Below are 26,979 nucleotides of genomic sequence, written 5' to 3' on the forward strand. Positions count from 1 at the left end.
GAAATCATTTACAGCATTTTGGGCAGATGAGGGTAATGTTATCTGTGAGAGTCAGCATAGATTTGTTAAGGAGTGCTCTTCTTTTAGTAATCTGATTGCCTTTTATAATAAAGTAACAAGAGTGGTCGATGAGGGAAAGACATATTCTGCCATTTTTTGGATTTTATAAAGACATTTAACATGGTGCTGCACAATAAACTGATATTTAAGTTGCAGCATATGAGTTTGGATGTCAGGTTAGTTGAGGATTAGCTGTCTGATAGGTATCAGAGAGTTGTGTATGAGGGAACAGTATCAAATAAGCAGAAGGTTATAAGTGGGATCCCACCAGGCTCAGTACTGAGACCTCTATTGTTTAACCTTTATATCAGTGGCACTGAAAGGTGATTTTCAGTTGTTTGCAGATGATGTGAAACTGGGAAGGGTTATGAGTAATAGTGCAGATGTGGTAGCCCTTCAAGAGGATTTGAATAAACTCAACAGATGGGCAAATAAATGGGGATGTTAGTTTAATTCAGCTAAATGTAGTCTTGAAGTTTGGGATACATTGATGGAAGATTGCATACTCTGTTGGAGGAACTGGACTGGGAGAAGTAGGGAGGCAAGGGATCTTGGGGGGGGGGGGAACAACTGATAGAAACCTGAAATTCGGGGAACATATTGCAAAAGGTGAAGGTAACCCAGAGGATTGCTATAATGCTGAGAAGAATGCTGATCAGCAGTGATAAAAGAGTTGTCATTCCATTGTATAAAGCTCCGATCAAGCCACATCTGGACTATTGTGCTCAAATTTGGTTCATAGGATTCAAAGGATATAAATTAACCTTGGAAAGCATGCATAGGTGGACTGTACAATGTTAATTATGAGGACAGACTGCTGGAATGTGAACTACAAAGTTTGGTAGATAGAAGAAGGAGAGGTGATATGATTGAGGCATTTAAACGTTGAAAGGTAGTTAGGGGGTCGACACTGAGAATTCTTTCATTTGGTGGAACAAGGTGAATGAGTGAGATAAGAAGTGGTTTCTTTGCATGGAGAGTGGTTGAACCATGGAATGCATTGTTTGATAGAGTGGTGAAAGCACAAACAATGAACTAATTCAAAGATTGGTATTTTGTGTTTTCTGGGATGAGCCTCCTGCAATGAGTCTTGTGACTCCATGGAGGTCCAGAGTCATGATAATGATTGAACATTCTTTGTACATACTGGTTTAAATATAACACCAGAAGAAAATAATAATATTTATAAAATTAATAAAAAACTAATTCATAAACTTATTGCAACAAAAATTACAAAACACAGTTTAAAAAAATCACATTATCCCATTTACCAACTGTTGTGTTGTTATTTACGCAAATTCACTTAAATCGTATCTATCAAACTTACTATGCAGTTGCTCTAAGTACTGGCCTGAATTTTTGGTCCTATCTCCTTTTTAGACATAAACACATTTATATTTTTTAATGACTGCACCAGTCTATGCCCTATAATAATAAAATGCACTGTTCAGGGAGACAATTCCAATAACTCAAATATATAAATACCTGCTAACTCCTTCAGATAGTCGTGACAAAACTTCTCAATTTAACCTTACCCTCCCACAACAAGTTTGTAATTTTAGAGTGGTGAGTTGACGCTCTTAGTCAGACAAGACTCAGTTTGAGGTAAAATACATGTTTATTTTACAACTTTAAAATACACTATACGCTTATATAAGTTCACTTTTGCTAAGAATATATTGATTATATTATTATTCTATTCAAGATTTTTAATGGCTGACAGCCATTAATTTCTTTTCTATAATGAAACATATTTTTGGATATTGGTATCTATTGTGTTAAATGTATCTATTGTGTCTAAGCAATGTCTAAGACATTTCACTTGAGCACATTTTAAAGGTAGTTATAATAAAGCAATTACTTACGAGGGTTGTTCGATAAGTCCATGCAACGTCTAAGAGATGGCACCACCAGTTCATATCGAGGTTATTTTTAGTTGCTGTCAACTGTTGGAAGATCGCACACTAAGTTTCAATCAGATAGATCTATTATTCTGTGTTTGGCATTCATTTGAATCGATCAAGTACCGTGATTTGTGAAAAATGGATGAGAAAGAATTTCGTGTAGTGATTAAACATACTTTTTGAAAGGCAAAAACAGCTCAGGAAACCAAAGCTAAGCTTGATAAACATTATGGTGAGTCTGCATCTTCGATTAGAATGGTTAGTAACTTTCGAAGTGGCCATATAAGCACAAGTCATGCTGAAAGTTCTGGATGCCCTGTTGAGGTCACCACTCCAGAAATTATTGAAAAAAATCCATGATATGGTGATGGGTGATAGAAGAGTGAAGGTATAAGGCTGTGGGCATCTCAAATGACTGCGTACATAATATTTTACATGAAGATTAACATGTGAGAAAACTATCCGCAAGATGAGTGCCGCATTTGCTCACACTGGATCAAAGTGTCAACGTGTGAACTGTTGCAAGGACAGCTTGAAGCTGTTTCACTGGAATCCAGAGGAATTTTTGCATCATTTCGTGACAGTAGACAAACCAGCCTGAGACCAAGGAACAGTCAAAACAATGGGCTGCAAGTGGGGAATCTGCACCAAAGAAAGTGAAAATCGTTCCTTCAACAGGAATGGTTATGGCCACCATCTTCTGGGATGTTCATGGCATAATCTTCATAGACTTCTTGGAAAAGGGCAAAACAATTACTGGAGTGTATTATGCGTCTTTGCTGGATTGTTTAAATAATGAAATAAAGGAAGCACGACCACACTTGGCGAAAAACAAGATTTTTTTTTCACCGTGCTCACTCTTCTGCAATTGTGACCACAAATTTGTTCGATTTACGCTACGAAGTCCTTCTTTCGCATCCCCCCCCCCCCCACTCTATAGATTTGGCTCCCTCGACTACTATCTCTTTCCAAACATGAAAAAATGGCTGGCAGGAAAGAGATTTTCATAACAATGAGGTGATTGCCAAAACAACTGCCTATTTTGAAGAGTTGGACAAATCATCCTATATGGACAGGATCAAAAAACTCAAGCATCATTCGACTAAGTGTATAGACCTCAAAGGAGACTATGCTGAAAAATAAAAAATGTTTGTCCCCAAAAAAATGTTTTCTTCATTTTTGCACAGACTTATCGAACAACCCTCGTACATTCAAGCATGAGACAGGAGCAGAAACAGCACACCTAGGCGTTCACTGTGCACTCTCTAGGTAGTGTCAAATTCAAATTAATATCCTTATTTACAAACAATGAGGAGTTAGCTGGAAAAGAGATCAGGGTTTTCAAGAACTACCTAGATGTCTAAATGTATTCCAAGAGTCAGAAGGTTAAATAAGGTAGGTGTGAATGGATGAATAAAGAGATTAATCATGCGATACAGAGAAAATAAATATTATGGAGGCAGCATAAGAGAAGTGGTAATAACCAATTCCATGAGGATTACAAAGCCCAGGAAAGGCAGGTGACTTGGTTGGTAAGGGTAGCAAAAGTGAGGTATTATCAGCAGTTAGCTAATGAAGCCAAAAAGAATCCTAGGGAGTTCTTTCGATATGTAGCCAGCAAAAAAAAAAAAAAGAATGATTATGGAAGGATGGCACTGATTGGAGAAAATGGTATAAAGACATCTGTTGCAGAAGATATTGTGGAGATACTTAATGAGCAGTTCATAAAGGTCTTTCAATCTTGTGAATGTGACTTCATGGAGAGAGATTGAGAGCAGTTGATGATGGAGAACAGAGACCGACTGTAAGTAAGCAAGAGATGAATGAGGAGTTAAGCAAACTAGATGTTAATAGGACTGTGGGACTTGATAATACATCACCATGTATTTTAAAGGAATGCATCAGGGAGTTGACATCTGCCTTGACATAATTTTTTAATATGAGTCTTATTGGTCAAGTTCCTAAGGAAGGCAAGATTTGTGCTACTTCATGAGAGAGGTGATAGAACTGAAGCATCAAATTATAGGCCTATCTGTGTGTAAAGTGTTGGGGTCAAGTTGTTGGAAAAGCTTGTGAGAACTAGAATCCAGAATTGGGTTGACAACAATCGTGTTATCTTTGATGGACAGCGTGGATTTGCCAAAGGGAGGTCATGTTTTAGTAATCTACTTGCTTATTACAATAAGGTGACAGCTTCCTTGGAGAGAGAATAGGGATACACAGTAATATACTTAGATTTTGCAAAGGTTTTTGATAGATTACCGCATGATAAGTTGATAGTCAAACTAGAGCAGATAGGGTTGGATATTAGATTAGTGCATTGGATCGGAGACTGGCTATCTGATAGGTATCAGGAAGTTGTGTATTGGGGGAGCAATATCCAAGAAAAGGAAGATCACTAGTGGTGTGCCTCAAGGGTCTGTTTAGGGCCATTAATGTTTAACTTGTATATTAATGATATTGGTGAAGATTTGGATGGAGATATTCAGTTGTTTGCAGATGATGCAAAGTTGGGATGAACTATGAAGAGTAGAGAAGATGTCGTAGCCTTACAAGAAAACTTGAATAAATTGAGTGATTGCGCACATGAATGGGGATGAAAGTTCAGTGTTGCAAAATGTAAGGTTTTAAAATTTGGGAAACAAAGATGGGATGCAGAATATATGCTTGGTAAGGATATATTGTCGGAAGTGGAGGAAATAAGAGATCTTGGGGTGATAGTGGATAAGGATCTGAAATTTAGGGGACACATTGCCAAAGTGAAGACAACAAAGACTTCTGGGAATAATGTGGAGGACACTGACTTGCAGAAGTAGGGAGATTCTTGTACCATTGTATAAGGCTTTACTTAGGCCACACATGGACTACTGTGCCCAGATTTGGTCACCTGGTTTCGAAAAGAACGAAGAGATGTTGGAAAGGGTCCAGAGGTGACTGACTAAAGTAGTTTCTGAACCTGTGGAATGTCGAATATGAGGAAAGATTGAAAAGATGCAATTTACAGTTTAGTGCAGGGATTCTCAACCTATGGTATGCGTACCACTGGTGGTATGTGAGCCACTGCCTTACTGGTACATCTAATATCTTGAATTAAATATAGTGGTACGCCACTGGAAAAGGTTGAGAACCTCTGGTCTAGTGGATAGGAGAGATATGATAGAGACCTACAAGTTAGCAAGGGGTTATTATAGGATCAATGTTGGAGAGGTTCTACAAAAAACAGTGGGAGAACCAAAGGTCATCCATGAAAACTGTATAAAGAGGGTGTGAGCAAGGGAGTGAGAAGCAGATGTATGTATGATAAAAGGACCACCTAAATGAGTCTTTGACTCCATGGGTCTTGGGTAATAATAATAATAATTAATATGTTACTTTTTTAGATTAACAAGGCATTTCACTTGAACACATTTTAAAGGTAGTTATAATAAAGTAATTCCATTTAAGCATAAGACAAGAGCAGAAACAGCACACCTAGGCATTCACTGTGCACCCTCTAGGTAGTGTCAAATTCAAATTAATATCCTTATTTACAAACAAATACAGTTCTTTAATGGCATAAAAACTTAGAAAGTTTAATATTTTTTTCTCCTAAGTTATTTGAGTTCTGGTTCTGATCCTTCCTTGAAACACTACTGAAATAACCCTGCAAGCATCACCAGTACCACAACTGTTTGTTGGGAGCTAAGAACATAGTTTTCCATGGCCATACAGCCACACACATAAGCTAACATCAGCAAGGGCGATGACAAGCTTCAGGTGGGATAAAGTTTGCTGCCAATGGACTCTGGAATAGTGTGATGTATCGATGCCAGGAGAACACTACCTGTCCAAATGGGTTGTGCCAACTATAAAGTATACTAGAAGAGGCATCATGGTCTGGGGCTGTTTTTCATGGTAAAGTTCAAATTTTCACAGACCACAATATGCACAGAATGTTTTCACTTTGGTGTGAAAACATTCTGTGCTGGAACATTCACCATCCATTCTGGTAATGCATTCCACTTATTCACCACTCTATGCAAAAAATCTTTTCATTTCCTGTCTCAAATGATACTTCTATAGTTTCCAGGGACGATCATTTATTTTCCCACAGCCTGTTATCCTATGCAATATCTCCCATATATCTATCTGATAGACTTCTCTCACTAACTTGTATACAACAATCATATCACTTTTTCTTTATCTGCTAAGCTGAGCATATTTCCTTAATCAGTCTTTGTTTTCAACATTCCAGACCTGAGAGTCTTAGTCACACAGTCACTCCTGTCTACACTGTCACTCTTTCTCTCTAACATTTCTTTATCAGATCTGTGCAGAGAAATCTAGATGTTGCCTAATTCATGCCTTATACAGTACAGCTATTACTTCCTTCATTCTACTTGTCAGTGTCCTCATTATAGTGGCAATTTTCTGGTCTACCTTTACAACTTCTACATCCTTATATCGATGGTAGATGTTGAGTTGGAGCTTGTCGATTGTGTAAAGTGCAACTTGAATTTGAAAAAAAGCTTTCATACAAAACAGTATACATCCATTGATAGAGAATAGACTAGCCACTCTTGACTGTACTTTTTTGCTATTAATTTTCATGGAGTGAAACAGTCCTTGGGAGCAATGCCTTACTTCATTTTTATATATCTGTTTTGATTTTTTAAATGAACCCTTCCAGTGTTTGAGGCCAACAAGTCTTTCTAAACCCACAATGAGATATCATCCTTTAGTTAAGCTACTTCATAGACCTGTGTCATTGAATCAGAACGATTGTCTCTCTCTCTCTCTCCCCCAAATGTTTAGGAGATTCTTATCTAATGTAAATATTAAAATAGTTTTTAATATTTTTAATCATACTATTTATTAATATTAATTCCCCCCCCATGCAACAACAGTTTTTAATTGGTAAACCACTGACTGCTGTATGTACCTTGTATTGCATTGATTTGCTTGTTTCTACACACTGATGATGTGCTGTTATTCAGTACGAAATATCTGTTCTTTCATTTCATTAACGTTAATTACTGTGGTTATCATGTAATTTATTGTTTATAGTCATGCCATAGATACCTTTAAAGATTAGTATAAATATCTTGTTGATGCTTTTCTGTATAGTAGTCTAAAATATCAGAATCAGATGTGGTTGCCTAAGGAACATCTGTAGGAATAGTGTCTACTTTATAGTCTGCCATATCAGTAGATCTAATTGCACTAGAAATATCTGTAACTTTGGGCAAACTAGATACATGAACCTCTAATAACTTATTTAACTTCAAAAAATTTAGTAAATTAAAAATTATCCACTTAATTTAATTACAGTAATGCAAAGGACATTACGTGAGTTAATTATTTATTTGATTATTAAACTGTTTACTTTACTATTATCAACAGATTATTTTTATCTGTGAATTATGCTACATGAATTACATTTCTAACTCACCTCACAATTTAAATAAAGATAATTCTTTGTTAAACTATTCCTAAAGTGTTGTTCACTCGAACAAGATCCCACATACATATATTAACATAAAACACTGAAAACAAGCTACAGTTCAGACCAATATGGGGATTATGGGTGCTGATTCCCCATGCAGTCGAAAATCTGCATACGACTTTTGACTCCCAAAAAAACTTAACTACTAATAGCCTACTGTTGACTAGAAGCCATACCAATAATATAAAAAGTCAATTAATCCCTTTCACGACCATGGGACATATGTGTCCCCACATAAAATCTTGATTGTGTATGTAAACCAAAATAATGTCAATATTTTTTTCCAGCAAATGCATAATGTGGAATATATTTTTGATAATTTTATTACTGGAAACCCTATGTTAGCACCACCGGTCAAAAGAAAGTTTCGTGGCAAATCGTACGTTCAGAGCATGCCGTATTCAGAACTTTTCACAAGTGTTTTCGAATAGAATATTGCTTGTTATATGTTTATGGTGTAATATTTTCATTTGATGGTAAGTAAATAATAGTATTATTATGTTTTGTAATAAAATTTTGAAATAATATTCCATAGAAACTAATAAAAACATAAAGGAACACCATTGTCCCTGTGGATGTAAAGGAGTGCATTTTACAAGTAAATTACTCGTTGTTGTAATCGGTGTTTTTTTATTTATTTTACCCACTTTTGTATTTTATTTGTCTTTTTATCATTACAGACATGTCGAGAAAAGGGTGTAAGCAGTTTGAACTGAAAGATAACGAAATTTTGAAGTTTTAGTAGCAGAAAATAGCGATGATGAAGACCACCAGGTATTTATAACTCAGGATGTAGATGCAGAGGTTTCTGTGGTTGAAATTGAAGACCCGGCACAAAACACATTGGAATTATCAGCAACAGAACCTGAAACAGAAAATAGACTGCAAGTAAGTGGCCCTACATTCATATGGAAAAAAAGTACGTATGTACCAAATATGAAACACCAAGGCATGTGGGACTGTTCACCCTAACCGAAAGCATCTTCCGAAATCTGCGCTATCAGATAAACATATGAATCGAGGAGATATTTATACTGAAAGTTTTGATGGTATATCGTATGTAAAGTGGATGGACAATAAGTTGGTACATCTTTTGACAAACTTTATATCGCCTATACTTACATCCACTGTAAAGAAGCGGCAAAGGCAGGATCTGCTCAAAAGATTGACATAAAGTGCTCTGAAATTGTCATAAAGTACAATATAAACGCAATGTCGACCTTATGGATCAGCGCAAGGTGTGCTACGAATTGGATTGTAAATCAAAGATAAAGTACTACCTCTGTCTATTTTTTTGATCTTCTGGATATAGCTGTCAATAATGCCTATATCATTTACACAAAGTTTCATGAAAATAAACGTGCTGTGGGCCCTTTACTATCCTGCCTCGAGTACAGACAGGTCAGATCTCGATCTTTGATTGGCGATTTCTCTTCGAGGAAGAGGGCCATACCTACGACAGTGACAAGTACAAAACATATATTTCTGAAACGTTTCATGCCTTCACATCCCATGGCGAAAGCGAATACACATAAAAGATGTGGAAACTGTGCTAAAAGTAAAATTGCGCTAGTAACACTTGCACTACATGTGATGTTCACCTATGCTATACAAACAACAGAAATTGCTTTGCTGAATGCCATAACTAAAAGACTTTATTTGCTCATTTTTATTTATTTATGACTATAGTGTTTATCTTTTTTACATCCATTGTTGTTTTTATTGATTTATGTACTGTTATGTTTAGTAAAATGTAGTTGAAGCCAATACTTAAATGTTAGTAATTTTAATTTATTTGCAACCTTTACGTCCATTGGGCCACGTGTGTCCCATGAAATTCTATAAACCTACGATTTTTTCCTACATAATGATGATCTTTTATGTTAAATAGATAATAAAGTCATTTTAATACCTAAAAACTTTGACTTCTTAAGTCCTTCTGGTCTTAAAAGGGTTAACAAATTTTGTATGTTATATGTATTATATACTGTCTTCTTAGAATAAAGTAAGCTAGAGAAAAGAAAATGTTATTAAGAAAAATCACAAGGAAAATTAAATACATTTACAGTACAGTACTGTATTTATCGATACTATAAGTTTACATCACCTGTTTACAAGATGAATAGTCAGTCTGTCAGCATGGGTGTGCCGACCATATGTGCAATGTGTGCGATGCACACAGGCACCAGGATAGTAAATGCGCCAAAGAGGAGGAAATACTTTAAAAAAAAAAACGTTTTTTTTAAGTGATTTTTTATTGGGGGGGGGGGGGGGCACCAACTAAAGTTTTGCACACAGGCACTGGACACTACTGGCACGCCCCTGTCTGTCAATACCTATAGCAATATTGTCTTATATTATTAACAATAGACATCAAAACTCAAATGATAATGTGAAAAAGAAATTCATATTTATTTACAGGTATAACGATTCATGCACTGACAATGAAGAAGCAGCAATATGATTGCTTTATGGTAGCCTAGCCTATACACTATGAATTGTTATAAAATTTTTATTTTATGCTAATTAATTAATTAATAACACTTGATTTTATGCAGTTACGATTTAATACTGCATCTTTGTGTTTGTTTACATTTCTTTTGACTGCAAATTGCACCATGCACTGTTGACCTGCACTGTCCAATTGCATATACAATGAGACATTTTTCCCAGTCATAAAGCTAAAAAAAGAAAAAAAAAACATGTACAAATATTAATTATAATAAAGAGCCAAAGGCTTCAATTCGGCGACATGAACTCATTTAAGTTAAGGGATATTATATCCCATATTGTTTCTTAGCCGAATTTTACATGAGTTGCCTCAGCTTGCACTACTTTCAAGGATCAGTTGCTGAACTATCCAGGTATTTGCTTATGCTTGGAATCGCCGAAAACTTTATATAGTTTCTATATTCAGCATGAAACTCTTTGAGTTTCTTATTCGGCTAAGAAATAATATGGGATATAATATTCCTTAACTTAAATAAGTTCATGTCGCCAAATTGAAGCCTTTGGCTCTTCATTATAATTAATACTTTAATAGGACACCTCTTGGCAATTCTCATTAAAGGGATGTACGTTCTGTTCGCTACAAACTTGGTATTAACATGATTCCAGGTCTACCTCTGCTGTTACTACTAGGTCTACCTACTGATTGCCAGAAGTTCCTATTTCCAGCGACCCTGAGAGAGAGCTCCATGTTCCAGAATCCAGTCCCTGATCCTAGTGGTGAGATTGTTTGCAATCTATTTTTTTTTTTTTTTTTTCCTACTGTTGTCTAATTTTGCCTTGTGCCTGTTTTGCAGTCTTCCGTCTCTAGCTAGTCTAGCAGGAGATTTCGGCAAACAGGGAATGCTTGGCCCTGATTCTGAATGTCCTTCCTTTCTGGGACTTAAGTATTTTTTTTTTTTCTAAATCATGATTTCTTTTTCACCGTGAGTCAGGACCCTTGGCATCAAAGCGGACGCTGACACACCGAAGAGGATGTTGGTGAAAGCTCCTAGCGAAGCAGTAGGGGCAGAAAATTATAGTTGGCAGGCAGGTTCCAGGTAGTAGTAAAGAATGTAGAAACCAGGAACAAGTTAAGTAAAGGACTAGGATGTCAAGGAAAAACATTTTTTCCCTTTGTAGTAGGGAGTGTTTTCAAGACAATAAGAATAGCGAGGTTCCCTGTAGAATATCTGGAGGGGGGAACCGAAATAATCAACAAAGTGTTTTCGAAATGGGAAGTCGTACATGACGTAAAAATCGCTAACGATACAGACTTCCACGACTGGAAGACTGGCGAGGTAACTTTCCGTATGGAAATGAAGGCCGAAGTCCCCAATTTTGTCTTTCTAGGCTCTGCCAGGGTAGTAGTTAACTACCCTGGAGTTAAGAAACAGTGTTATAAGTGTGGTTCTCTGGAACATCTAGGTAAAGACTGCCCCAAGAACAAATGCAGGAACTGCATGGCGGCAGGTGTGAGGCACCTTGTCTTAAATGTGGCACCATAGATCACAAAGTAGACACCTGCCCATCCAGAAACCAGGCAGAAAGGATGGGAGGTGCTATCACGCCAGCCACAGTAACACCAGCAGTAAATATTAATGACACAGAACGGGAAGACTTCCCAACCCTGCAGGCTGCACATAACACAATAGCAACAGGGAATCAAAAATGCAATAAGAAGGAAGTGCCCGTAACTAAGAATGCAGAAACGACCAGCAAAGAAAAAACAGAGGAAGAAGAAACAGCCAAGGATCAAGCCAACACCACAGAAACCGCAGTGGAAGAAATAAAGGAATGCAACCAACAGGAAACTACCACTTTAAATACAGAGAAGGAAAACGAAGCAGAGGAAGAATGCGAAACAGAGGAAGAAATGGAAACTACTAAAGAAGAAGGTACACAAAAGCGGTCACGAAGCCCCGAAGAAGAGAACATTAAAAAATCAAAACCAGGTAACACAACCTCATCAGAAGAATCAGAAGCTGATGAAATGGAGACCAAAACAACAATACAGGAAGAGGCTGAAGAATTTTCTGTAGAAGAAATCAAACTAGTTATGGGTGAAAATATGTTTAAAAATGGGACTGCAATAATAAAGAAATGGAGTGGACCCATCGAATCTGCAGACAGTGTATTCGTAACAATGTGCAGAGAAGATGGGCCAACGTTCCTCCTTCGGAAAGGAATTATAAGTATGCAATGGAAGGATATCTATATCGAGGACATAGCCACGGCCGTGCCCAACCAGGTAACGGGTCATCTGGGCCTGACAGCGGCCGAAAGTAAGTACTTCTGCAGAACTTTGAGAAAGTTAACAGAGTCAGAGATCAAAGAAGACACTGAGTGGTTTGAACGTAAATACTTCCAAAGGTTACGACAGCTAGGAAAGTTGAGTTAGTTCATGCAGGAGGGGGTTTAAAAAAAAAAAAAAAAAATTTCGCTTGCCCCAACAGGTTTATGATTATTAGTCCACAAAGGAGGGGGTAGACCTGAGAACCCGAGCTGCAAAGGCTTACATCGAGGAGGTGCAGCTCCTTGTAGGCTGCATCGCTCGGGCCAGGTTCTTCCCCCAACTCTCGGTTCTCTGGTTGATAAAGTCCACCTCAATGAGGATCTCGCCATCGCAGTTATTTTTTTTTTCAGTTGTAAGGCATGCTTTAAGAATAATCTAAGTTCCAAATTTTAACAAACATTTTTCTCTTTTTAGGGGTTACGAGATGACATCTCCAGACACCTGGATTAATGTAATCTAAAGTTATGTTTTTCGGGTAAAGTGAAGTGTAAATTTTAAGTTTTTTTTTTTAGAACAGGTGTAAGGAGATTATGTTTTACAGACCTTTTAGCCACAACCTCTGGGTTATACAGCTAAACAGGTTGACTGAGGCCTCTTTTTTACCTCCTACTATCCTACTCTACCTTTCTTTAACTTCGCCTATTACTACCTGCTGACCCTCAGCAATCTTTATACTCCAAAGGCCAATGATGAAAGACATGAACTCCCATTCTACCTACTCACTGATGAGACCTCAAAAATGGTCGAAACCGGTCTGGGTAGTGACCTTCTCTCATAATGTTGCTCCTAGGAGTTAAGTTCACATTATGGGTAAATATCAATAATAGTGATCGGAGCTTGCTCCACCTTTTACATGAGTTGCCTCAGCTTGCACTACCTTCAAGGGTCAGTTGCTGCACTATCCAGGTATTTGCTTACGCTTGGAATCGCCGAACTTTATATAGTTTCTATATTCGGCATGAAACTCTTTGAGTTTCTTATTCGGTTAAGAAACAATATGGGATATAATATCCCTTAACTTAAATATGTACAAATATCTTTATACATTTAAAAATCTGAAGCTTTCTCCAAATTAAAAAAAAAAAAAAACCTCAAGTATGGGAACCAATAGTCACTTCTCATTAAACTGAACTTGGTCTATATGTGTGCATAGGTTTTGATAAATTTTAACTTTTTGTAGATTTGTGTATATTTTATGGTAGTAAATGATAAAATAGACTAGTATCTACACACGTATATTTTATGCTTTCATGACATACCTAACTTTTTCTTAATTTTTTTGAGTTTTTTCAAACTGTCGCAAAACTCCCAAAATTTTCCAATATATTTATTGAAAAAAATAAATCAGTATTTATAAATGGATCCATGCAGTTCAAACCCGTGTTGTTCAAGGGTTAACCATACTTCACTTGCACTTTAAAAAAAAAAAAAAAAAGTGGGAAGAAACAAAGTACCAAAAACTAAAGCAAATTAAAATAAACTGCAGCTCATTTCAATTAGCAATGACCATTAGAGGTAGGTGGAACAAAACTTGGTAGATAAGTCAAATTAGCACCCTGGTTTAATTTTTCATTGATGCTGAAATCTAGTAGCTGAAATTTGCACTAAACAAAAGCTTAGCTACCCAGTTACATCTGACTATCCCTATAATTAAATGATATCTAATTTGGCGTTTACCATTCACGCATTTGCTTGTAATTTGATTCCAATCAAAACAACCAAAAGCATATTACAATAAATTGTTTTTATGATAAGTAAAAGAAGAAATAACTAAAAATAGTTTATAATAACAACATTTCACTCATATGTATATAGATGTTCAATATTTATAAGTTATTTTTTATTATTTTTTTCTATGAAGCAGAGAGCTCTTGTAATATGGAACCCTAAGCTGTAGCATATGCATAAATCCAGCTCTGAAAAGAAATCACATGGGAATTAAATGGATGAACATCACTTTAAAGCAGGAACTGCATGGAATACAGTAAAATTTCGTTGCATGGAATTTTACTGTATTCCATACAATGGTCATCACTGCAAATGTTCAAGGTGTTGATAATAGCAACAAAAGAGAATGATGTGGATCTGACATCATCATGAGAAGAGTAAAGATGATAGGCTCAGCATCAGTGTAAAGAGCAGGCCAAACAAATGATAGTCAGGAAGGGAAAATCAAATAATTAAAAGAAAGTAGCCAAACAGGCACAGGACAATCCAAAAGAAATTTTGGATTTTATAAAATTTTATCTGCTCTCCAGCCAAAAAGGCTGTGGGTTGGGATCCCGCCATAGGCATGGATGTTTGTGACTATCTGTGAAAATACTAGTGGTGGTGGGCGGTAGATGGTATTGGTGTAGTTGAGGTTCATTGTAGAGTAGGTGCCCTCCCTCGATGAGTCTTTGGACTCCCTGGAGGTGTAACATAACAATAATTAAAGGAAGCCGGACCGTGGGAGAATAATCTTAGTGAATATAAATGCAACTAGAAATAGTTGACAGAGCTAGTATTTATAATGGTGGCATTTTTGTCAATTAACATCATTCATAATCCAATTTATATTAGAAATACAGATATACATACAGTATTTGGGATATAATTAAAATTCCCAAATGGTCCTCTCCATTCTGACTGTTGACCTACTGTCCAATTGCGTATACAATGAGACATTTTTCCTTGGTCATAAAGCTAAAAAAAGAAAAAAATACATGTACAAATATCTTTATTTATTTAAAAAATCTGAAGCTTTCTCCAAATTAAAAAAAAAAAAAAAAATCTAAAGGATGGGAACCAATAGTCACTTGTCATTAAACTGAACTTGTTGAAACTAAAAAAAAATACAGTTTGTTTACAGTGACATTTTGCTATTTCATGCATCTTTTTACCAAAGTTCAGATGCTATGGAACTTTGGCCAGGCATTCTGGGATAAGATGTTTTCAAATCCTATTAAATGTGAATTGATAGGCATATATATTTTCATCAGATCATTGTGTTTCAGCCACTAATATTATATGAATGATAAAATTTCACGTTTATATATGTTTGTAACTTAACATCATCAAATTCCTGATATGTACCCTCAGAGGAAGTACAGGAGCATTATGATAATACCATATGAAAAAGTTACACCGTTACTAACTTCTGATCGAAAATTTTCCACCAAATTAATCCGTTGTCTGTCAAGATTCCAATATTATCAGAGCTTATATTTCTGTCTTTTAAGGCATTTTTTGCTGTATTAATCCATCTACATCTTGGTCTTCCTCTGGGTCTTTTCCCTGCTAACCTGGCACAGAACACTTGTTTTGCTAACCTCTCCTCTTCCATTCTATTTAAGCAACCATACCACCTAAGATTAGCTCTATTAAACATTCCTGATTGCTAACAATGGCAATATCCTCATTTTTAACGTACTACTGCCACTGATGCCATCTGTTCATTCCATTAATCTTTATCAGAACTCTCATATCAGAGGTCTTTGATCAAGTGTTTTATTTCAAACCCAGCTCTCAGAATCATAAGTTAAAATTGGTTTGAACACTGTCTTGTATATGGCTAATTTAATGTTTTCACCAATCTCTTTCTTATTCAATACAAGTTTATTCAGCTGACTTCCTAACTACCAGATTTACTAATTCTGTTATCTATTTCCATGTCTAATTTACCATCTTCACTAAAAATTGTGCCTAAATAGATGAAATGTTTTACTTGTATGTATAGAAGATGTTTCTGCCTATTTTCATTGTCTTTGTCTTTTTATTTCTGATTTTCATTCAAATTTATTACAATAATTATTCGATTTAGTCAGGGGAATCTTGCAGACTTCAAACTGGATTTATTCAGAAGTATAACATCATCTGCATAAAGTAAAGAGCTACGATTAACATCACCAATTTTGATATCAGATTTAATACCACATTCCTTCATAATGTGATCCATATAGATAATAAATAACAGTGGAGATAATATGCACCCTCGCTGAACACCTGATTTTACCTAACCATCTTCTTGTACTTCCTTCAATTCTAAATGCTGATTTACAGCTTAAATAGAAGCTTTATATTACTTAATATAATCCCATTTACACCATATATTACTTATATTACTTAATATTACTTAATATATTGCTTTATATTACTTAATATAATCCCATTTACACCATATAACTGTAGTTTTAGAAGAATTTCCTCTTGATACCTTGTCATATGCCTTTTCCATATCAACCATACTTAAATACAAATCCTTAGTATATTCCCAGAGTTTTTCAACTATTTGTCTGATCCTGACAACCTTTATTTGGCCTGAATCGAGCTTCTTCTTCACCAAACTTCCCTTCCACAATTTTTCTTAGCTGTTTCTCAAGTATACCTGCATAAATCTTACCAGGATTCAATAGAGAAATACCTCTGTAATTCTGACATTCAGTTTTATTTCCCTTTTTATAAATGTTTACTATGAGAGCTCTACTCCAATCATCTGGAATTAGACCCTCTAACCAGGTCTTCTGGATTATGCCATGTCCACTGCAAAACTTTTACACTTTTATATTTCAGCATTTCTGGCCAGATTTCATCTACTCCACAGTTGACTTTCCACATTTCAGGTTTTCAATGACTTTTTCTACTTCAAGTATAAATATGCATTCTTGACTGTATTTGTGTTGGGAGTTATCTGCCATCATGCTGACACTGCTTGTTTCATTTAGCAGTATTTCAAAATAATTACTCCAGACATCTAGAATACCTCTATATTCGTATATAAATCAAGTGGATATTAAATCTAGCATTATTTCAAAGCCAAATACAGAAACTATAAAAGTTTCATACGAAATTTGACCAGAGAGCTTATGGGAATACACTCGCTGGCATTTACAAGTTGCCCTAGCTGGACCTTATAGGAGACATAATCTCTTTGTCCAAGCATCCATACATTCACCTCCTATTAGTCCATTTTGATAAGGTTTCACTGGCCTGACAGCTGTTTCGAACTGATTGGTTCTCCTCAGAGACAGCCCTCTCTAAAAATTAGGCAATCCCCCAGTTCTACAGTTCACCTCTGAAAGCTGCTCAACCTTGATTCATTTTAAAACTTTCGTACACACTCTTCTTTTCAATATGAAATTCAATTTTATCCTGCTCAAAACTAAACAGTGATCACTTCCTATTTTAACTTCTTTGTATATGCTTTGTGTAATGAACCAGTGGGAAAAGATCACTATCAACTATAACATAGTCAATGAGACTTTTCTTATTTCTTGCATCTTCCCTCCATGTGAATCTGTGCGCATTTTTATGTTGGAACATGGTGTTAGTAATAACTGATCCATGTCCTGAACAGAAATCCAGCAAGCATTTACCATTAATATTAGCTTTGCACTTTTCTCCAAAACATTTCTTTATGTTTGGTAATTATTTCATAATCTGCTGTTTATGAAAAAGGAAAAGTTGGTCCTCCAACAAGGACCAACTTTTCCTTTTTCATTGAGCCAACTGCCTTCTCTAATACCTCAAAAAATTTCTGCACTTCTTCCTTGGTAGAACCTTCTATGGGACCATAAGCACAAATAAGTCAGTCTCCGGTTCCCCATTCTTATATTTGCCCATATCACTTTACTTGATATTGCCTACCATTCAAGAAGATAATGCTTATATTTAGTTTTGAATATTATAGCTATTCCCTCTTTTCCCTGATTGTGATTTCCTGAATATAACATTTTGTATTTGTCACTTAGATATTATCTGTAAAAAAAATAGGGGGATACATGTGTACAAAGCAGTTTATTATATTATGACAAGCTTAGGAGTTGACTTTCAGCAGCACCATGGTATAAGAATTTGGAGTGGAGAGATGTTCATAGTATCCTTAAGCAGGAGTTGCAGACAGACAAAGTATTAGTGTGGGTATAAATAAAAAGGCAATCATCATGCCCACTCTTCTCACCTGTGCCTTGTACAAACAGTACGGTAGTTGAGAAGGGTGTGACGTATGGTAAGGAAGGCTAAAGTTAATTATGAGAGAAAGCTAGCTGGGAAGCAAAAGAATTCTTAAAGAGTTATTTTGGTGCGTGGCAAGTAAAAGGAGGATGGTTATGGAAGGATGACTATAAAAAGTGCTATGGAAGGGAGCAAAATAGAGTTGAGTTTCTGAGTGATCATTTTGCAAGGGTGTGGTGCCTAGGTGGCAACTGCAATGCTAGATGTGACTTTGATCAATGGGAGAACAGATGTTGAAGAACTGGTGGTGATTAGAATATCACAGAACCTCAATGTGAACATGGCATGGTATTAGATGGCATATCAGACCATGTATTACAAGAAGGGACAAGAAAATTATCAGCTCCTCTGACCAGGCTGTTTAATTTAAGCCTCAGTACTGGGAAGTGCCACAGGAGTGGAAAGAAAGCAAATTAGTCCCACTGCATAAAGGAGACTCTCAGATAGAAGTTGCAAATTACAGGCCAATCAGTACCTCAGGAGTGGCAGTTAAGATATTAGAGAAACTAGCAAAAGACAGAATTCGGGACTGGAAGGATAGGAATGTGATACTTTATAAGAGGCAACATAGTTTTGTGGAGGGAAGGTCTTGCCATAGTAATCATCCCTCAAAAGGAAGGAGTGTGCAAGATGAGTATATCTTATGCAAAGCCCATGCAAGAACAACTTCCTTTCTACAAACCCTGCACAGGTTGAAGTACCAAAGATTAATTTCAGTAATTTCAGATGGCTTACTCTGAGCTTGCTGTTTTCTCTATACCACGGGATGCTGGAATGTATATATATAGAGAGAGAGAGAGTGAGCTGATTTAGATGCAGTTTCTGCAGTCTTATTTCCCTTTATCTCCCCATGGCTTGTGATCCAAAGATGAATGTTCAAATGAAGCATCCATATCTGAAGTAAGAGAAGTTGGAACTAGTGTGAATGGTATAAGAGACATCTCAAAGCCTGTAAGAGGTTTATTGTAAATAAGTTAGTGTGTATAAAACACATTTGGAAGTACTTTATCTTCATATAATGTAATGTGCAAGCTCTATGTCATGCAGCAGCTCAGCAGTATAATTGCTACATTTCAGTGGGATCCATCTATTCATTGAATATGATGGCAGATGCTCAGTGATGTGCCACACCAGTCATGTGGCATCTGATTAGACATAATGCTACCTGATAAGACAACAGCAGCACATCCTACCAGAAACTGATTTTGAATTGTCTGCATAAAAAGAGAAAATCAAAATACTCTGATTTACACTGTTTGTCTGATATAAGAGGCAGAAGAGAGTAAAGAGCAGCATGTATATTGTATGTGTGTGGGGGGAGAGGGGGATATATTTTCTTAGATAGCACAGAAAAAACTGCATGGTGGAATATGGGCATATTAAGGTAGAATGGTCCAGAGCTCCCTACATGCCTACAAGGATATGTGCTTTGCATTATGGGAGATACTAAGACAAGTAGTGATGAGAGCTTGGTCCACCTTTACTACGAGTTGCCTCAGTCCTGAAGATACTTCAGGCGCAAGCTTTGTTTACTTACACTTGGATAAAGGATTAAACTAAATTTATTAACATCTGTCTAAGAGTAGTACCTTGATGGTTCACTATCAAGCATTATAATTGCATCTGGAGCATTCCAGTGATCACATATTCCTAATCGTTATGTCAAAACATATGAACCACCACTCTTATTTCGGTGCAGCTGTCATTACAGTATGCACCAAAATAAAATCAGTGGCAGATCATCTGATGTGAATAAGCATTTTATGTCCATGTTGAACAAAATAATAGACATGTCCGACTACCATATATCCCTTTGGTTTATGCATTTTCCATTGTAGGGAGCTCTAGACACCATTCTACCTTAATATTATTATTATTCGTGACACCTCCAAGGAGTCCGAAGACTCATCGCAGGAGGACACCTACTATACAACACTCTGTCTCCACTACTACACCGAACCTCTACTACCAATCAATGCCATCTACTGCCCACCACCACAGCTAGTATTTTTGTCTGTAAATTGAGTATGTTCTAAAGGGCCGATTTGTCTGTATGTGGGATGAAAAACCCAAATTTCCAGGGGGAAAAAACCATATGCCCATATTCCACCACGCAGTTTTTTTCTGTGCTATCTAAGAAAATATATTCCCCCCCCCCACGTACGTATATATACACACACACACACACATATATAATATACTTGCTGCTCTTTACTCTCTTCTGCCTCTTATATCAGACAAACAGTGTAAATCAGAGTATTTTGATTTTCTCTTTTTATGCAAACTTTGTTTGCTTACACTTGGATAAAGGATTAAACTAAATTTATTATAGTCTAACCAAGTGGGAAAAAAAAACTTCCAACATCTTTCTCTAAATCCAGAGTAATTTAATAATAAGGCGAGACACCTTTTGGCAACTCATATAGGTAAATATTACCTCACCATTGCTTCCACCTTAGTATCACCACGGCTGGGCCTGGCTCCCACTGAAGAGACCTCAATAAAGGTCGAAACCGGTATGGTTAGTGGCCATTCCCTTAATGCATAGCATTATACATGTCTGCAAGGATATGTGCTTTGCATTATGGGAAATACTAAGACAAATAGTGATGAGAGCTTGGTGCCCCTTTATTATGAGTTGCCTCAGTCCTGAAGATACTTCAGGCACAAACTTTGTTTGCTTACACTTGGAATGGATTAAACTAAATTTATTATAGTCTAACCAAGTGGGAAAAAAAAACTTGTAACATCTTAGACAGATGCATACACTAGAGACCCATAATTGAGTCTTGATAAGATAAATGCTCGGCAAAAATGGAGCAAAGAACATTGGCCTGCATCCCGGGAAGCAGAAGATTTGTGCTGCTCTCAATCACCTATCATAAAAAGTGACAGCAATGTTAGTTATTTTATGGGAAAACTTTGTGAAAACAAGGATTATCAGTGTCTTGGTCATAGCTCTGGGTCCTGATGAAGACCAAGTTTATAGCAAAAAAGCACACAAATAGTGTGGTGAAAACAAACACAAACCCATTTATTGAGTTTATTTTGAGTGCAAATAGCATGGCACTTAATGGTGATCCCCATGAGAATCCCTCCTCTTGGAAAAGATATCAGGAGAAGATGATTCATACAAAGAATATTCAGTCAGACAAAGCTTTAGATAAAAAAAACAGAAATTTCTTCCAAGACCAAAGTTGTAAAAATCAATTTGTTGGATCTCCAAGCTGTGATGTGCACTTTTTCCATGTCAAAGAAAGGTAATACCAGGTGTTTGTCTTTAAAGAAAGCACCTGTAATGGATGTTTTCAATCTAATGAGATTCATTAATTAGTGTATGATGATACAGCAGCTGTGAGGCTTCTAACAGGGAGATGTGGTACCATCTCATGAAGCCAATAGTGGCATGTATTTTTGTCTGTAAATTGCATGTGTTCTCCTGGCCAGTTTGCCTGTCTTGAGGGATGAAAAACCCTCCACCATATGAGACCAGCTATTGATTGAAAACACCTAATGAAGGTTCCTCATATTATAGATGAGATTCACATCCAGGTCTTTCCAACCAAAGACGATCAAATTGAATGACATTTTTGGAAGCCACGCTCTATCTTGGGGAAAAAAAACATTATTACTTTCTAGAAACCATAAAAAATAACACTCAACCATTTTTATCAGGATCTCACATAGATGACTAGTCAACGCTACTGAATTAAAATTGGATGGAATTTTTGGATCCTTACCTAGCTTTGGAAAAGCAATAATAATTGCCCTTTGCCAGGAATTCAGGAATTTGTGTTCACAGAAAATTCTATTAAAACAGCATGGTACCTTATTTATGGAAGATGGTAATAGCTGTTTAATAATCTCATGAGGGATGTCATCTGGTCCTATGGCAGTTGGTAGACATATAAGAAAAGCAATTTTAAGTCCTTTTTTCATGAAAGGGGGGGGGGGATATTACTGATGTTTTGGCAAAACTCTTCTCAAGAGTTTTCAATTGCTTTCAGGTCAGAAATTATACATTCCTTGTGTGTATCATACACCTTGTATGTGTGTACTAGCTAGCAATATACACACAAATGGTTACAGCATGCATACAGAGTAGACACGATCAGAATACCTCATCAGGTACTTTGATACATCCCTAGAGAAAGAAGACTACCAGGAAGACCAGCCAAAGGATGGATTGAGACTAGCAGGCTTACTACTAAACAGATGACGACAATTTCTCAAAAGGTGGAAGAATTTGGAAGAACTGCACATGGACTGCCATAGTTACCATGGACACCATACTAGCACTACTATAAGCCTTGGTCTTGTCCTCAGACCATAGGAAAGAAGACTGTAATATTGCAGAACCTTTCAGACAAGTCCTCTAGTTGAATGATCTTGGCCAGGTCATCCAGGACAATCCTTCTTGCTGAAGTAGGAGAACACCGCAAAGGAATTTAACATGAGAGATTTCATTCAGTGCAGTGGATAAGAGATGTATTTCACTACCATGGTCAAGATTTGTAGAAGGTGAGATGAGTGGGTGAGTATGTAGGAAACATGCTGAAAATTACTGCCAGAAGTGTGGGGAGAGTGAGAAGCATGACAACAGAGAGGTGAAGACAAAAGGCAGAAAATGTGAGTGTTGGTGTGGTGTAACCTTGTATGGTGAATTCAATGTACGGTGTTGGAAACAAGCAACAATGTTTTGTGATGATGCAAAAAAAAAAAACAATGAAAGATGGAGAGAGAGAGAACAGTGAGCTAGTAATGAGAGAGAGAGAGAGCACTTAAATGTACTCAAATTATTCCAGAAATGTCTGACAGGTGAAAGATATAAGAGATACTGAAAGTTTATTTTTCACTTGGTTAGACTAATAAATTTAGTTTAATCCTTCATCCAAGTGTGAGAAAAACAAAGTTTGCACCTGAAAATATCTTCAGGACTGGGGTAAGGTAGTACAACACTGGGAAACTCGTAGCAAAGGTGGACCAAGCCAACATCACTCCTATCTCGGTATCTCCCATAATGCGAAACACATCTCCTTGCGGATATGTATAATGTTATGCATTAAGGGAAGGGCCACTACCCAGACTAGTTTCGACCTTTATTGAGATCTCTTCAGTGGGAGCCAGGCCCAGAAGTGGAGATACCAGACAGAAGCAATGCCAAGGTCATCCTGTACTACCTTACCCCAGTCCTGAAGATATTTTCAGGCACAAACTTTGTTTGCTCACACTTGGATAAAGGATTAAACTAAATTTATTATATAAGAGGTATGAATGAAGAGAAGAGAAGAGAAAAAAGGAATGCATGACAAAGCACAACAAGGAAAATAAGGAGGGAGTTTTGTATGGCAAGTCTATGATACAAGGAGTGTTTAACAAATGCATGATGAAATTATGCTTCCCAGGTGCAAAGACAGAGAATGTTAGTGAGGCAATGTTAGAATGCAAACAGGTAAAGTGAAAAGAGTTTCACTGTTTTGAATGGTAAAAAGTATGATATGAGAGAAAGAGAGATGAAAGAGTTATTGGAAAAAGAGAGAGTAAAGACTGAGTCTGCTCTCACAGTCTGATAGAGATGACTTGGGATGGAGAGTGCTAATGCAAATAAGTCACTGCATAAATTATACGAAATAACAGTGTGCAGTTTGTAAGTGTAAGTGTGTGAATTGAGTTACATGGATAGAAGGACTTGCATATTACTGATTACGTGCACTTGAATGGATTTGGAATTAGGTGTCTGGATGTCCTTTTCAATGAGAGATGAGAAGTGTGGCGTCAAGAAAATGAGAACTACTGAAGAGGCGAACATGTGTACAGGTACTCTTGTAGCGAGTTAGTGTGAGAATGACCAAAATATGTTGAATGCAGTCTCTCAGTTAACAAATATGAATGGGAGAAGTCAGTCATTTAAAAAAAAGATAGATGTAAGACCTAATGGATACAGCTGTTTATGTATCCTAATAATGGAAGCATTAGGAATGAAAGTGAGGAATTTTTGGCATTGGTTAGTGCAACATCACCAAAAATCATAGGCATTACTGAGATTTGGTTGACACAGGATGATGTAATTACAGAGAAGGGCACAATTAGGTGCCCCTCACATTCTCTCTCTCTCTCTCTTTTATTTTATTTTAGAGAGGATAGAGAATCTTTTTATTTAGAGAGAATAAGATGGGATAGGAGAGTATTTTGTCTTCCCACTGATCTTGTATTCTGATTTCAGCAGATAAATTTTGCTCTAACATAGATAATTGTGGCAATCCTTACAACATAGTTAGGAAATTACAGCAAACCTCAAGTAACACATTACTTTTGAGCTTTTGTATAGGATAAATCCTACTAATATGTGGAATGTAATTTTTTATCATCATCAATTTCCTGATATGTTTCATCAAGAGGTGTACAATCTACTATGACAGAAGTAAATGACTAAGTTCGCTTTATTACTAATCTCCTCAACAATTTTCCTCTAAATTAGTCTATTACTTGTCAGTACTCCAATATTGTTGTATCTAATGTTTCAGACTTCTAACACATTCCTAACTTAATCAATCCACCTAGATCTTGGTCTTCCTCTGGGTCATTTTCCTTCCTTCTTGATATCAAACACCTGTTCTGCTAACCAGGTGTTTGATATGAGAGATGCTAACAATGTTAAGTTCCTTTTCTAACCCACCTGGCCAACCAGGCCGGCCTGGTTGGCCGAGTGGTTAGCGTATCCGCTCTCCAGCCAAAAGGCTGTGGGTTGGAATCCCACCGTGAGCATGGATGTTTGTGATTGTCTTTGAAAATACTAGTGGTGATGGCTGGCAGTAGATGGTGTTGGTGCAGATGATGAAAGTAGTTGTGGTTTGTTGTAGTTGGTGGATTGAGTGATGGAGACAGAGTTGTAGAGTAGGTGACCTCCCTCAATGAGTCATTGGACTCCCTGGAGATGTCATGTAATAATAATAATAAACACTGTCTTGTATACTGATAGTTTAGTGCTTTGACTTATTTGTCTCTTATTCCACATAAATGTATTCAAGTTGCTCCCCATCGTATCAGTTTGGCTTATGTTGTCTCTTTCCAGATTTAATTTGCAATCTTTACTAAAAACTGTGTCTTATAAATAGCTGAAATATTTTACATGTTCTACTGGTTCTCAGTTGAGAATGCAGTTGAAGTTTTCTATGTTTTTGTGCCTATTTTCATAGTTTTGGTCTTCTTATTGCTGATTTTCATACCAAATTTGTTACAGCTGTTATTCAATTTAATTGCAGAAAATAGTAAGGTTTGATATCTCCAATTCTAATATCAGATTCCACAATAAGATCTATATACAAATAAGAGTGGAGATAGTATGCACCCTTGTCTCACATTTAATTTTACATCAAACCATTTTCTCATATTTTCTTCAATTCTAACTGCTGAATATTTCTACGCTTCCATTCTGTTATATGAATCCTAGCTATTGACTAAAATAATATTATGGAAAAAAAAAAAAAAAAGGAAATCAATGTATTTCATTTTATTAAGAAATTCCTATGCTAGGTTCTGTGCTGTAAAGACTATTAAACATTGTGACTTTGAAGAATGCAGTTCATGGTTTTAAGGTTTTTGTAGGGTTATTTTGTTTTTTATATGCAGTTTATAAATTTTTCCAGGTATGTATTACTAAACATTCCTCTTAAGAACAATATATGAAGATTAAATTCCAGTCCTAAATTATGCCCAATGAAAGAAAAAAGGAGCACTGCTCAAAAGAAACTTTATTTCTCTAGAATCAAATATTTGATTTTGGTTTAAAAAGGGGGAAAAGTATTCTACATTGCAAACAAGTTTAGATTTAACTGAAGCAATAATCCAGACTATAAATAAAAATGAACAGAAACTTAGAACTACTATTGTTGCAGAATTTTCAATTTCTGCAAAGGCAACTATGTTTAAATTCCATGAGAATGGCAACTATGTGTAAATTATCTATGTTGTTATTCATCATTTATATAGATTACACTATGAAGGAATACAGTATAAAACCTGATATCAAAATTGAAGATATTAATCTCAGCTCTTTACTTTATGCAGATGATGTTATACTTCTAAATAAATCCAGTACAAGTCTACAAGATTCTCTGACTAAATTTAATAACTGCTGAGATAAATTTGGTATGAAAATCAGCAATAAAAAGACAATGAAAACAGGCAGACACATTGAAATCATTTACTGTATTCTGAAACAGAAGAACTTATAAAAGAAGCTATTTAGGCCCCATTTTTAGTGAAGATGGAAAATTAAATATAGAAATATACACTAGAATTAGCAAAGCTAAATTCATAATGAATAAGAGAGAAATTAGTCAAACAACTAAACTAGCTGTATACAAGACAGTGTTCAAACCAATTTTAACTTATGGAACTGAGAGCAGGGGTGCATAAGGGTCAAGACTTCTGACTTGATGTCTAGCCTTACTTTCTCGTAGTGCACCCTGTTGGGTATCTACCTGGATACTGAATGAACAAGGATAGGCTGGCAATTTGGAATTTAGCTGACTAAATTGTATTGTTATTGGCTTAAACCATAACTCAAAATGATGGTATAACATGATGGAATTTCATTCCAGCTGGAGTGTTGCATGGCCCCATTGTTTTTGTCACAGAACCAGGGCAAAAGGTCAGCTTCTGGAACAAATCCCAATCTCTGCTGATCAGCAGAGATCAAGATTGGCACCCAATGTGAGAGGGATCAATACAAAAGAAATGGAGCTAGCAGCAGA

The 26,979-nt window shown here is 36.3% G+C and overlaps 1 protein-coding gene across 1 annotated transcript in view; it reads right to left on the reverse strand.

Annotated features, from left to right (window-relative positions):
* The window catches only part of LOC150104226 (NADH-cytochrome b5 reductase-like), a 145,756-nt gene that overhangs the window by 10,390 nt on the left and 108,387 nt on the right, over window positions 1–26,979 (reverse strand). The window contains exon 5 of the mRNA XM_090396851.1: window positions 14,813–14,917. Within this exon, the coding sequence (XP_090252977.1) occupies window positions 14,813–14,917 (105 nt within the window). The remainder of the gene's footprint in view (window positions 1–14,812; window positions 14,918–26,979) is intronic.

The sequence above is a fragment of the Typopeltis vanoorti genome, chromosome 8 (assembly GCF_054136105.1).
Source record: "Typopeltis vanoorti isolate ZY-2024b chromosome 8, IOZ_Tvanoo_1.0, whole genome shotgun sequence".
Taxonomy (NCBI): Eukaryota; Metazoa; Arthropoda; class Arachnida; order Uropygi; family Thelyphonidae; genus Typopeltis; species Typopeltis vanoorti.